Consider the following 14,725-nt stretch of genomic DNA (forward strand, 5'->3'; position numbering starts at 1 on the left):
AACAGTTGTGTGATCAATCGTTTTACTGCTGTGCATAATAATATAGGGAACTCCTGTTCTGTCTCTTGTTCTGAAAGAACCCCACCTGCAGCACGTTATTTATAATCTTCTTCTTATTGGCTTAATGACCCCTAAGGTCACTCCAGCCATCGAATGACTTACTAGACTTGCCGGTACCTCATAGTGTGATAGTTAGTCCTTACTACGTTGGGACGGTCCGGATGGGATTTGAACCCCGTTCCTGCCGTATAAAGATCGGTACCGTTGTCACCTGTACCACCGGGCCGCCCGGGTTATTAACAATATTTCGCCTATTACTGTAGAAAGTAAGGTTCTTCATAATATGTTTTCTTAAAGTATTGATCTCAAAAATTTTATTTGAATCATCAAGAATTGTTGTGTGGCTGTTTAGCAAGCTGGTAAATAAATGTGGTCTATTTCTATAACCACATAGAAGGGCGGTTTCCCATGACGCAACAAATAACAACAATGCTTCGTGCCAGGGAAGTTGCGCCTAGTCCGGGGTAGTGCCACAACATGAGAACATGATAACGAGTTTCGTTAACGATCGAAAGGTCAACTCAGGCACAGAAGACATTTTACACATTACACAGATAATGAAATCATGGTCTTTTGACGAACACTGTTGACTGCAGCAGTGACTCATATTGGTAACAATTTTTATTTATTTTCAGAAAAAATGTGTTTTGAAATAATTCTGTAGATAATGAGCGTAATCATTGTTAGTAAGTGAATCTAGATTTGTTCATTGAAAATTCATTGCAAATAAAAATATATTTTGATTTTGAAACTGGATGTGCAATACTCAAAGTGCAAGACAATCACTCTGAAAAATGACTCCATCTTCATATGCTCATGACAGCATGTATTCACAACGTGTGATTCATTAGCTCACAACTGGTGTCGGTTTGAGGTTTGCAGCAAAAGGGTGATTTGGTTGTGGTTTCATCTTAGCTTCTGGTATTTTCATACTATCTGGAATTGTAAACATTTCTTACCTTTAAGTTATAGTAGTGCTTTTTACATAAAGCTCGATAGGTTGTAGCAATACATAAAGGATTTGGCATAATTTCTTACGGCTCTCACAGTTTTCAGGTGGCGTGTTACATAAAATGGGTTTCAATGAAATTGTCTCTTCAGTGATGCTGTTAGTGATAGCAATAGTGATGGTGTGTAGTTCGAGTTTTGCCGAAGCATCGTCAACCGAAAATGTCACCAGCCAAAGGCCGAACACCCTCAACAAAACTGATAAGTTACCAATCACTATCTACTACGAAACGCTTTGCAGTGACAGCATGGTTTTCATCACCCACCAACTATACCCGTCATGGTTGCGACACGAGAAAGAAATGAAATTGCGCCTTGTACCATTCGGCAAGGCTTGGGTATTTATCGTCTGCTCAACTATGCGTACACAGCCAGCTGTAGCGTTAATGTCATTCCGTTGCATCGTTGCAGATTGAAGAGCTGCCTAACGAACAGCCCAAATTTCATTGCCAACACGGTCCTCGAGAATGTCAGCTGAACATTTTGCACGGTTGCATTCTTAAAAAACTGCCTCCGAAAAAGGCATTTGCGGTAGTGGCATGCCTCATGAAAAACTTCCGCACCACCTTCGAACAGGTAGCAGATGCAAGAAATACTTTGATGCATGCCTTCGGAAAATGTTTCCCTAACCCTATTTTTGTTTGTTTCTTTCTGATGATATTCCACACTTTCGTTCAAAAGTGCATCGAAGGACATGAATCGTTCAAAAACTCCATCGTTAATTGCAGCCAGGGGGAACAGGGAAACAGTTTGTTCAAAAAGTTTGCCAACGAAACAGACAACGTACACCGGCCGCTTCCATTCGTACCGACTATCGTTGACGATCAGGTAAGATCGAGAAGGGGTCAAATGAATGATGCGAATACTACAGCAAAGCGATGTTTCCTTTTTATGTTTGTTTGCAGCCGTACGACTTTTACGAGCAAGACGATTGGCTTCAGCATTTTGAAAGGAAGTTTGTTGAGCGGTATGAAGCAAAGTTTGGTGTGAAATTATAATATGTGAGCTGAAAATGGTTAGTTTTAGTTGTTCTGGTTATGCTGTTGATAGTGAAAAAATTGATATATGTTTATTGTAATAGTGCATTCAGTCTTTGCAATAAATATATGAGATTCAAAAAGCTTGATTTCTAAAGACCCTGTTCTCAAGATTGTTTTAAAGATGAGTTATTAGCATTTTAATTTGAAAATTTATCATATTTTAATAGTATGATTGTGAAGTTGGTGCTTGATTTTTCTACTTTTGAAACAAACTTCCAAATAATACCAATAATTATAATAAAATCCAAATAACAATAATAAATAGGGTTACAGAAACATTTTCTGTGGGCATGCTCAACGTATTTCTTGCATCTGCTACCTGTTCAAAGGTGGTGCGGAAGTTCCAAACAAATAATAATAATAATTTAAAAAATAATCAATTATGATTTCGAATGATTTCTTTTTAACAGTTTTAATACTTTACTTCTAGTTTTTGTACATGTTTTGGTTTATTTTAGTGCCTTTAATTCAAGTGCTTAACTTTTTTCCACCAAAGCAACAGATAATGAGCTGCTTAGCATTATTTTAGAAATTTATTGCCACGAATCTTGTTTGAGGTGCTTAATTAGATAAAAATGTTTTAAATTTTAAATAAATTGCAAAAACGAAAACCGCAACAACTAACATTGCTACTGTTCCCAAAAATACAGCATGTCGCCAAGATGTTACTTTGCTGTACTCTATGGCTAGCGCATTTTCCGGGAACATAATGACCAAATAGTGTTGAAAGTTACACAGACATGGTGAAGAATTCAGCGATTTGTACTGTTCGTCTTCGAGGTAACCTGGATTGTATTGAATTGCTAACGAACCGAGAGTGTTATTGCTGCAAACGATTAGTTCAATCACATCTTGCTCTGTGCTGCTAGAGTATGGTTCTTTGCGATGAGAATACACAGGTCTAACAGTAGATGCATTCCATATTAAACCTGCTGATTCACGGACCTTTACATGACCGTGATTGCAGAAAAATTCAATTGTTAACCCAGGCCTCACATAGCGTACATCAACTGCTATGCAGTGAAGAGGTATGTACTTCATTTGTTGAAACATTGAGTGCATATTGGTCATTTGGAAGGTGGTTATAATTCCCATAAATCCATAATCAGGTTCATTCGGTGCTACTACTTCTTTCACTACATTGAAATCGTCACAATCACTGTGCACTGTGTGGGCGGTGATGGCTATTAAGATGAGTTTCTTTAAAAGCAACATTCGTTTGGTATGGGCCATGGCAACTTGTTATGCACGTTGAGTACAACTGTTTTTAATGATGATTTTTGTCTACGGAGGTCACGCATAAGACAGAAACATTTTTACTCGTAATGAACAAAAGTGTTGCTACATCGTTTATTCGTACTTTAATCGTCACATTCGTTTTATTCAACACTTACCCCGTTAACGCTTTTAGGGTAATCACAATCGGGCCTTATTTGAATGCGCTAATAAAAGTAATATATTATGTTACAACATAAACGTAAAAATGTTAATGATATATTGCTCAATGATAAGATTCCTAAAGTACTGCTGCAATAGCTTTTAGTTGCCTTCTTTTCTATAAAATAATATGAGTTGAGTTTCATCATTCAAGATCAAATATGATCCTGGGAGATTTCAACTCCCTTGGAGTTGACTGGGGCTGCGATAAGGATGACATTCGCGCTCCTATTATCCGAGACATCTGCGACAGATTTGGGTTTTCAATTCTCAACGCAGGGGAGGCAACTAGGATGCAGACACCTAAGAGCAGGGCGATTGCACTGGACCTGTCTCTATGTCCATCAGCGATGGCCCTGGATTTTAGTTGGAAGGTGATCCAGGACCCTATCGGCAGTGACCACCTGCCGATAGAAATTTCCCACATCAAGGGAGGATGTCCAGGAGGTGAAATCCCCATTAAATGTGCCTTAACGAGGAATATCGAATGCACGAGATGCGGTGAATTAGTAGCTCCGCTTTCTATTGTCTTGGAAGATTTGTGTCCAGTTCAGGAGTACGAAAAACTTATTTCATTTAAAAACAAGTGCGCTCTTGAAGTCCAATCAAGGTGCTTCCACCAAGCAAGGACGTTCAAAAAACCTCAAAGTTAACGCTAAGCGGCTGTTAACAAGAAGTGGGAAGCGTTCAAAGCATTCCGGGCACACGGGCTCGAGGTCTTTATATGAAAAATATAAAGGACAGCACAAGCTTCTTCTTCTTCTCCTTGGCCCAACGACCACTAAGGTTATGCCGGCCATCGAAATGGCTTATAAGGCTGTCAGATACCACGTAGTTGGTTTGTCAGTCCTGTCTACGGGGGAACGGTACGGATAGAAGTTGAACCTTGTTCTCGCCGTTTGAAGACCGGCGCCGCTGTCGCATACACCAATGGGCCGCCCCTGCATAAACTTTTGTAGTTATTGAAGCACTGATATCCCTGCAGGATGTTAAGACTCAGGATTTCCTCATCATCAAAATCATTGAATTTTTTGACTCAATGTTCGATAAGGTATTCAGGATTTCGCTAATTTGGGTCCCTTCTCATTGTGGAATTCCCTGCAATGAGAAGGTTGACTCACTGACCAAAACAGGCGTCAAGAAGGTGCTTTTTACGACCAACCTATTTCGGTCCAGGAGTTCCTTCGTTTGCCACAGCAGCTTTTCCTGTCTCGCTGGCAGAGCATGTGGGAGGCGTATGCACTCGGGCGTTTTCTCTTCTCGATCTCTCCGCAAGTGTCCCTACGGCCTTTGGTTCGATGGGCTCTCTGTAGATCGGGCTTTCCTACGAATGATGTCTCGACTGATGTCGAATCATTTTGCATTGAATGGTTTTCTAAAGTGCATAACTCTCGCTGAGACGAGAGTGTGGTGACGGATTCCACAATGTGGAACACCTTCTGTGGTCCTGCGTGGAATTTGAAACTACCAGACCCGCTTTGGTAAGCGCTCTCCCCTACATGATCTTGATATTGATCTTGCGCAGGTGATCTCCGCTACATGAGAATCATTTACTGATCTGCCAGAGACAACGGTCTTGTTCTTTGATTCCACGTCCCCATTACAGTTTTTCTCAGGTCATAGAGCGGGAGTCTCCATGTTTGGAACAGTGAGCGATGTTATACTGAATAATAATAATAAGACGTATTGTTCGGAGACACCTGTTCTGTGACCAGAGAAAAACTGTATCCTTCCATTCCTTATTCGTTTTCCACCATTTTTCTTTTTGGTTATTTGTAGTGTTGTTTATGCTTAAGTGTTTTTTGAAGTGCCACGGGTGATGCGATGACAGGGTTCAGGCCAGGTAGAACTGGAACTGTCATTGAAAGACTGTTTGCTAAACACTGTACGGAGGCAAATAATTATTTGTGCCGTTCTAACAAAGTCTTGGTTTGCTACAGTCCAACGCCTGGAGAAGTTCTAAATAGCAATCAAAGCACAATGGGCAATCCAGATATGTTCAACGTTCATTGCTGCAATAATTATACCAATAGTACCAGCAATAAAACAACTACATCTATCCGAGGAATACAGTACACAACAACAAATATATCTCGACAACAACCACACAACCGCCACAAATGAGCATGCCCGGGATAAGGCAAAGAATAAGAAGGAAATGCCTTATTATTAATGTTCATTGCTTCAATCGCACATGGTGTTGACTATACGGCGTTGGGCGGTCATTCTTGATAATAAATAAATAACTAAATAAATCAAACACTTGTCATGCAACAAGTCTAATTAATCATTCTAGTTTGTAGAAACTCTTATAATCGTGCTACTTGATGATTTTACTGGTGTAAAAACGCCTTAAAGCACTTTCAATTAGTTTTATTATACAACACTGTTATCCGAATCCAATCGTTTCGATTGTGCAACGCTTCTCCTTCATAATTGCTGTTATGAATGATCAAATGCACAATTTTCAAAGCTTTTCATTCCACGTGTGCGCTCTCCGCTTTGCTTGGGATAAAGTGAAACCGTAAATAAAACAATTAAATTTGATAAATCAAAAAGCACTTGAAATGATTTATCCGACGCCAACTATCGGATGGCACTCGATAAAACGGAAAACCATCGATAAAAGCTGATTAAAAAATACTGCCACCAGGTTGCTAATTAGTGTCGCACTTGTGTTATCGGTTGAGAAAATTGCCATTATGAAACGCGCCCTCGGACACTCTGTACGATAACTCGAAATAATGATTGTTGTTTGGATTGTTTGATACTCGTACCATTATAAAAGCTTTAAGTTTTTATTCGAAAAAATGGGACAAAGGGCACTATTCTATTTGTTAATTTTAATTTTTGAGCAATTTAAGCTAAGATTTGGGTTCTTATTTTTTCTTGACCTAACGAACTGCTAGGTCACACTGGCCATCGAATGGTTTACTAGACTTACTATCTTTACGTAGCCTTGTCTGTGAAGGCAGGTGCCTCCATCGCGTTTTACACCGAACCGCCCCAAATGTGTTAAGTTTTTAAAGTAACAATTCATGTGGCTTTTTTGGATGAAAGGTAATACAAAACACACTAAAATAAATGTCAAACACGCTTCATTAGTCATTGCTACAATGCATGAGTAACCTCAAAAAACAGTCCAAAATATCACTCCATTTGCTGGGTGCGAGTTTTAAAACAGGAGGCATTAAACAACAATTCTTCGGAGGACATCATTTGCATGAGTTTGAATATTCAAAATGTGATGAAAACGCTAAACTCACAATTAGCAATGAATATTCATACTACAAAGATGTTAGCGTACTTCATCGGTTGCCGAGTAGCCGCAAGCTCGTTACTAGAGGATTAAACCATGGCAGATACATGGTAGTAAACGAAGCTATGTAACGCAAGCGGATTACTGTACAAGAATTCTGGGAAACGACACGATTATGGTTGTCGCTTACCCACAACCAGGAGTTGAAGCTTGCCGAATGAGGGGCGAATGAATCTATCGAACCGTGTGTTTCTGCTAGTTTTAATTCATTCTAGTTTTAACAATTCATCCCGCCGATTGATCAATAGCTAAATTGCTTATATATTTTGGAAACAAATATTAATGAACAATAAAAGAGGAGTTTGAAAAAAAATGGGATGCCTGAAAATTTGGTGGGATTTTGTGTAAAAGTTCAAGTTTTATGTGAGTCATTGTTAATTAATGTGTATTACAATGCCCGACAACCTGACGAGTGCGTGTATGTGTGTGTGTGTGAGTGTTACCCCATGAAAACAAGGAAAACAAAAACCTCCCTTATGAAATAAATTAAGATGCTCATTTGTTGGCATTACCTTAAATAATGCGAATGGGACTCTACTTACGCTCATCCAGTAATGCCCATGACGAGCGCTCAGCCAACGACTTTTTCGATCCGGTTTCGATACGGCGCTGTCAAGAATGGATTGTGGAACAGACGCAACGTTAATTAATTTTAAAGTGAGTCCTTCAACGCATTCCCGACCATTCCGTGCCAATGCAAAAGTGGTATTACCGGGTGGGTTTTATAAAAGCCAACCATAATGCTTTTCAATGGTAACGAATTGTTCGTTAATAGTAACCGAGGTGACTAGAGGGATTACGGCGGTTACGGCAAAGGACACGGGCGGCGGGAACCAAGAGCACCATAGCAGACGGGTAAAGAATGTACAAACGACTGTGGATAGGGCTTAAATTCGCAACATCAGTGGGAGATATTCTCGACGGATCGAGCGCTAACGTAATAAAGCGTGGTAACATCCGGGAGAAAAACATGACACTTTTCAATTAGCATCGTTCGTTGGTCGAGTTAATGCCAAACATGCTGTCGTCCAGGTATAAGGTGAATCGAAACGCAGAGAGTGTGAATCCTCTTCAGGTTGGTTTATTTATTGTTCGTTCTTCGGTCACTTGTGCGTAAGCTTACAGTTATTTTTACTTAATTTTAAGCTATTCTCACCGTTTGAAACATGAAAAGGCTTATAAAATGATACATTCTTTCGCAAACTACTAACTATAAAGCTCTTTTTATAATTATTTTCAACTACTGATTTTACCAACTCGAATCAAACTGTGTTTACATTTTTCAACACTAAACCAATGCCAGCATGACACGAATAAGCTGCTGTTGGAAAATTCATTCCACGTAATGTGCTTAGAACTGGAGTACCTTAGATATATTTAAACTCTTTCCTGCGATGTACAAACAGCAAAAGCAGCTAGCAAGAAAGAAAAAAGCAATTTGCACACAGGCTTACGCATTCGTAATTTTACTTTGTCTCTTTACACGAGCCCCTTTCGCTAAATTGTTCAAATATTGATCTGACCCTTGCTTCTTGCGCCATCAGTTAGGGTAAGTGAACCTTTGCAAACAAGCGAAATCCTATCAAAAACTAAAAGAAACTCTGGGCTTTTTTTCCCCTGGATCATGAGAGCACCAGAAATAATGTTGGTAAAGGACGTTCTAAATGTTTAATGAACGTAAAATACACCATGTACAAACGACTTTCGGATGCTGCCGGATGTGTTTTTCTTTTGCGTTTGGTGGCGTTATTTTCTTTGCAACCTAATCACTACAGTGTAAGCTTCGAAAACTTTGAGATGGTTGACGCTTTGGTAAATATGATACAATAATCTTTAGCAAACTAGTTTTTGAAAATGAAACGTACAGACTTATGCAGCTCGTAGATGATAGTCGATCTGTAGACGTTTCCAATGACCAGAATTTTTGGTACAGCAGAAAATTTGTTGTCGTTGTTGCCGATGCATCATTTTAGTAGTATCGTAGCAATAATTACCTGGATATGTATTGTCACGAGAAAGCTAATGTTACACCCAGTCATCTTTGCTATCCATAAAAGCATGCAGTTTTATTCATCTGAACGCTCTTTCACAACCGGTTGACCGATTAATCCCTTGGCGTTTTTCTATTGCCGCGTTTTTCCTTTCCCTTAGAGTGAAAGGAAATAAAAGCGGAGCGTAAATTTGTTATAAAACACCTTATATCTTCATATTATACAAATCGCAATAATAAACCCATAAATTTTACAGCCCACAGCCAAGAACCTCGAGAGTATTTCCGTAGGAATGGTTTCCTTTCTTGTTTTTTTTTTTTTGCTTTCCATTCGTCTAACCGCAGCCGGCAGTGTGGTTGGGATAGGAGCATATACACACGCAAACCATGCACTCGTAAATACTCATTCGATGCCAGCCAGCATGGTGCAAGCCTCGCTTTTCCAAGCAAACCCCGACTACAGTAAAACGGATCAACACCCAACAACCAGACACCAAAGTTCACAATGTTCGCACTCAAAACAACCGGTTTGCAGCAGGAATATGGGGTGAACGACGACGCGTAGCTCCATCTGTACTCGGCTCGGCTCAGCCAAGGTGTGTTTCGCACGCAAGAAACCTGCATCGGTCCGTTGTGGAGCGTTTTATACTAAAGGTGGAAAGGTTCACGTAACGTAACGCAAACCCTCGTGTGTGACTTCTTGACGAAGGTCCTACCATTTTTCCTTGTTTCGTCGATTACTTACCACGATTGACTTAGAACTATTCGGTGATCCTGTGGGTCATAGCGGGAAAAGGAAACAGAGCCACGACAACCCCCCCCCCCCTCCCCGTCATCACACAACCGTGTGTACCAGTAGAGCGAATGCTTGCTTGATCGCCAACACCATCGTCATGCAATAGTTTTATGACCTCCGCCAGATCCTGCGTGACTTTAATAAAATGCTCCGAGTCTGGGGTTACTGCTCCCACCATACATTAGCAGTGGGTTTGCCTGGCCTTCCCAGCCCACTTTACGACACTCGTGCCGGTGCAGCTAATCTGTTTTATGCTTTTATGGGCAGGCATGACTTCACTTGGGGCCACTTTCCTTCGCCTATGTTGTTGGGTACACCCGGCGAGTAGCGTGCGTTTGTTTGTGCTTGTCTCTTTCTTGTAGCATTTTAGCGTAATTTTATTTTTATTTTTTTCATACCGGTGGATTGGCCCAATGCCTGTTTTTCACTGCGATGGAACAATTAGGAGCGTATGTTTATGGCACGAAAACAGGAGTGAGTTTATATTGCGATATCTGCTTGCTGAGGGAAATTATTATGATGAAGCATAAAACTGCAGGTGAGAGTCTAGCTGGTGAGCTAATGATTGCTGTATGGTGCGTCATAATGTCCCATTTTGTTTTGTGCTGAAAGGGTGCAAAAGTGGCACATTATGAAACTATTTTTTGTCGAAATAAAACTTTGCGAGTATGTCCTCTAATGGCTGTGTTATTGAAAGTTGGTTTCGAAATTTGTGTAACAGAAATGCGACAGTCACAAACAACGCACCGAGGAGCTTCTCTCTTGAGATTTTATTATTTTTTCCTGGTGTAATATTATGTTATTTTCATTTGTTATGTAAATCGTTTATTTATTTACAATTTTTATTTTTTATTTACTCATTGTAAGCCTTCCCTAATTTTTTTATGAATACAAATAGTTAGAAAAAGTATTTTTTTTCCATTCCAGCGATGGTTCCTTTTATCAAACTACCCCAGTTCTCGCTTTTTAATAGATTCATACGGAAAATTGATTCGTTAACGTTCAGTTTTTTAGCTGATCAACGTTGGTTTGTGTTTCGATTTGGATTCTCGCTTCGCTTCGCACTACCTCCCCCTACACTAAGCTCGTTATTTGTCCATTCAGCTCAGTGCTGGCATCCTATTTCAGGTATTCGTCAAAGGATCGATTTTCCAAAAAAGCGCACTGCACGGGCACTAGCCGTGGTAGAAGAGCTAGTGTGAAACAAAATCCGAATCTATTTTTCTGTTTTTTTTTGTGAGTTGTTTTGTTCCTGCTACTATCCTTCATTTCGTAGGCTATGCTATATACACACACACACACACATACCCATAAAAACAGAGGCGATGGCTTCGTATGAATCTTCGAGCGGAAACTTCAATAGCTGCCGGGGTTTTTCCACGTCGGTCAGTTGGTGCCGTCCAATGAATCAGTTAACGAATGTAGCCGGACCCAGTGAATTGGATTCTAAAACCTTCGTTACTAAAATAAAAAGGAGAGCTTCAGTGCCACTATTGTGAGCAGTTCAGGCTGAAGGGGGAAAAAAATAATTCAACGTGCTGATACACTTGCTATTCGCTCGTGGTGAGCACAATTTCGGTACAGTTATGCATTACCACAAACAAAAAAAAAAAAAAAAGATGGGAGCCATTTCTCAAGCCAGTGGTACTCGCAAAAAAGGAAACTCATATCAAACGGTGTGTCGTAGTGTACAAAAGCATCGCAGGGACATGGCAATTTGGGCAGAAAAGTTGTACATTCGAAATGGGCGTATGTGCATGTGTTTCTCGTTGCCATCGGGTCCGATAAGCCGTAAAAACTAGCATAAAAATTATCGATGATCAAACGGATGCGATAAACTGGTCCGCAGTTCGGCAGCGGATGATAGAACGCGGTGTAAAAAGTTAGGTTTTTTGCATTGCAGCGGGATGTATACAATGTGCAACAGTACAAGTCATGTAACGATTTTTCTAATGCAATTGACTTTAAAACCTTGTATGTTGTTATTTAAAAAAAAAGCAGCAGCTTTAAGCAAATATAACTAGAAATTATGGGATCGTAAAACTATTTTGTGTTTATTTTTGAAAGCTGCTTTTGTCGATCTATTTTATGCAACATGCAAAGTATTTTATCCAGTTTTATTTTACCAATTAACTCCACAATTGTAAACGTTTTGTTTTCCTTACATACTATGGCAAGATATTTTACACTGGTAACATAATATTGGTCGTAGTCAATGTTACCAATACCAATATTTGTAAAATGTTTCTCACAGGCGACGCACGATTTTGAATCAAATTATTTACGATGAAATATGACACCACTCACATATTTTATTGTTGTGCCGTGTTCGATTGTTCCAGCTGCACAGACAATAGCATTAAGACGCAGCAGGAACTTCACTTCCCTGGTAGGTATTTCCAATCGAACTACTCGGCGCACGTTTATGGTGATGGTATGGGAATGGATAAATCAAATTTATTGTTATTCGACCGATAAAGTTCAATAAAAATCAACCGGCATCATCGTTTTCAATGAACTGTGCCATGGAAGAACCGGGCAGGTCCGAGTTCGATTATCGATCGACCACTAACGGGGTCCAATTTCCATTCCCGTGCCCGTCTAAGATTTCCCCACGGATATGTGCCGTGAAAATTGGTCATTTTACTCGAACGCTACTGAACGCAGGCACAATCTTTTCGACCCGTGGTGGATGTGTGTGTGATTTTTTGTTGTTTGCTAGCAGCTAGGACTCTATCAGATTATGCCGATTGTCTCGCAGTCATTTATGTGATTGCAGATACGGCTGGCTGCAGCATCAACTGCAAGGCAAGCAACAAACGTAGATAAAATTGTTATCTTCAGCAATAAATTCTTGAAGAACGCTTCATGTTACTGGCGCTTGTGGCATTTTCTATTTGAAAATACAAAAATATAAAATAATTGTCTTACTGCAATTTTTATCATATTCAATCATAATAATTTTTAAACAAACAAATGATTAGTTTAACCAGTTAAGAGGATGTACATTTTAAGTTAAAGGGAGATATTCTAATGGACTTAACGACCAGTTAAGTCACGCAAAATTAATGATGAAACAAATACAAGGATTAGAAGGATGGTGTGGATGCTGAATCATAGGACCAGACTGTTGTCTCTGGCGAGTCAGTAGATGGACCTCATTTAAGGGAGGGCTCTGGAAGCCAACACTTTGCTGATTTCAGTCTGCCGATGAGCTCGACTGTGCTCAACAAGGATGTGAATCAGAAGATGATCTACTTCGTGGAATCCATCGCCGTAGTCACTTTATATCATTCAATGGACAATTATTCGACATCAGTCGAGGCATCTTTCTTATGAATGCTCTATCTACAGAGAGCCTATCGAACCAAGGCCACAGGGACGCTGCAAAATGCGTCTTCTTGGACGCCTGTTTTGACCGGTGATCCAAATTAGCGAGTCCATGTCGAACATCGAGCCAAATAGTTCATTGATTTTGATGGTAAGGAAATTCTGACTCTTAACGGTCTGTAGGGATCGCAATGCTTCAATAGCACTCTGGCTACTTGTAAAAATGAAATACTGGTCCAAAGGGTTCGCTGCTATAACCAATAAAAGAATTCGGCTAGCTATGCGGTGTTCAATTCTTCACGGCTGCATTATTTGAAACAAAAAAAGCTTCTCAGAACTCCGCAAAAACACCGAGGTCAGCGCCCTCCTCAGAGAAAGATCCATTAGTGTAGTACTGACTTGATACTTGTTCATGAAAATGCCGGGAGAAACCCTCGAGTCAAGATCATTCGGTATGGTCTAAGTTTCCGGTCTCAGGAAGGGCAGCACGATTTAAGATGTGGACTTGTAGGGTAACAAAATCTTATTAGATCTTCAAGATTTTACACTCAGAATCTGCCCCTGGAAGCGCTTCAAAATTTGCTATTATCAAGGAATTTGGTACTGAACAACGGACTAGAAGGCCAAGCGACAGCAATTCCAAACGCAGTTTGAGCGGCATCACTTCTAGGGACATGGGTGTAGATTTAATGCTCGCTAGTGCGAGTCTAAGACAGCGATACTGGAGCCTTTCAGGCTTGAGTATAGGCGTATTGAATGCCCAATGGAAGCATATGCTTTCATATTCCACTACGGAGACTACCGTTGTCTTACACAGTCTCAGGACGTCTGATGGATGTGCGCCCCACCAAAATCCTGTGACTGTCCTTAGAATACCTGCAACTCTCGAATTACTAGTCGATCTTTACTTAATTCGTACGTTTATTGCCACAATTTCCGTGCGAATATCGAAGAAACATGGAAACTCCGATTAGTGGGTCAAGGGTAATCACGTTGATAACGCAGTCGCATTCGAGAACGATGATCCCTATCTACCGTATGCTTATAATCTGTAGAGACGCTTCCACGCGAAACACGCTTTCTCGCTGCGTAAGCTTAAGGAAGAATGATTAAATAACAGAATAAATAAAAACAGAATAGAATAATTTCAACTATTGGAACCCATTCAACTTGGAAATCACACAATGCAAAATCAATTTACATCATCGTTTACTTTTCTGATGATAACAAAGATCTAAAACTTGGCTTACCATCTGTAGGAAGGTTTTTTTCACTCAACATTCCATTCAGTCTTTGGAAAAACAAAGCAGAAAAAACAACCATTACAAAGGATATCCCACGTATTCGGTATAATTCATTTAAAAGATCTTGCACAACGGTTTGACCTCATGCATTGATCTATTGTATTGAGCAGGGATTCTTCTTGCTTAGAAATGTATTGTGCTAAGCGTGCTGGCGGGATAGTGTAATATAAAAGCCTGAACATAAAAAAAACATTGTCCTGTTTATGTATAAAGACATTCCAGCTGAGGATAAACCATAAGAATGAAGGTTTCAATTGATTGTTCGTTTCTTTTTAATTGTGTACACAATCAGTAAGAATCTTTTTGATCAATTGAATTCTGATGCATTGCCATGTTGAACTATGAAATTCTTCGTACCCGAGGCTGAAGGGTGTTGGGATTTCTAAGTCACAAACCGTATTATGAATTAAAATGATTAGCTAAGTTGATTCATTATGACGG

The 14,725-nt window shown here is 39.9% G+C and overlaps 2 protein-coding genes across 2 annotated transcripts in view; both read left to right on the top strand.

The window, feature by feature from the left end:
- LOC126556869 (chloride channel protein 2) overlaps positions 1-14,725 on the top strand; it is a 209,273-nt gene that overhangs the window by 51,868 nt on the left and 142,680 nt on the right. The window lies entirely within an intron of this gene.
- On the top strand, positions 1,134-2,066 carry LOC126559022 (GILT-like protein 2). The gene is made up of 4 exons (XM_050215118.1): positions 1,134-1,406; positions 1,480-1,644; positions 1,750-1,896; positions 1,974-2,066. The coding sequence occupies exons 1-4, from the start codon at positions 1,134-1,136 to the stop codon at positions 2,064-2,066; spliced, it is 678 nt and encodes a 225-aa protein (XP_050071075.1).

This window comes from Anopheles maculipalpis, chromosome 2RL (genome assembly GCF_943734695.1).
Source record: "Anopheles maculipalpis chromosome 2RL, idAnoMacuDA_375_x, whole genome shotgun sequence".
Lineage (NCBI taxonomy): Eukaryota > Metazoa > Arthropoda > Insecta > Diptera > Culicidae > Anopheles > Anopheles maculipalpis.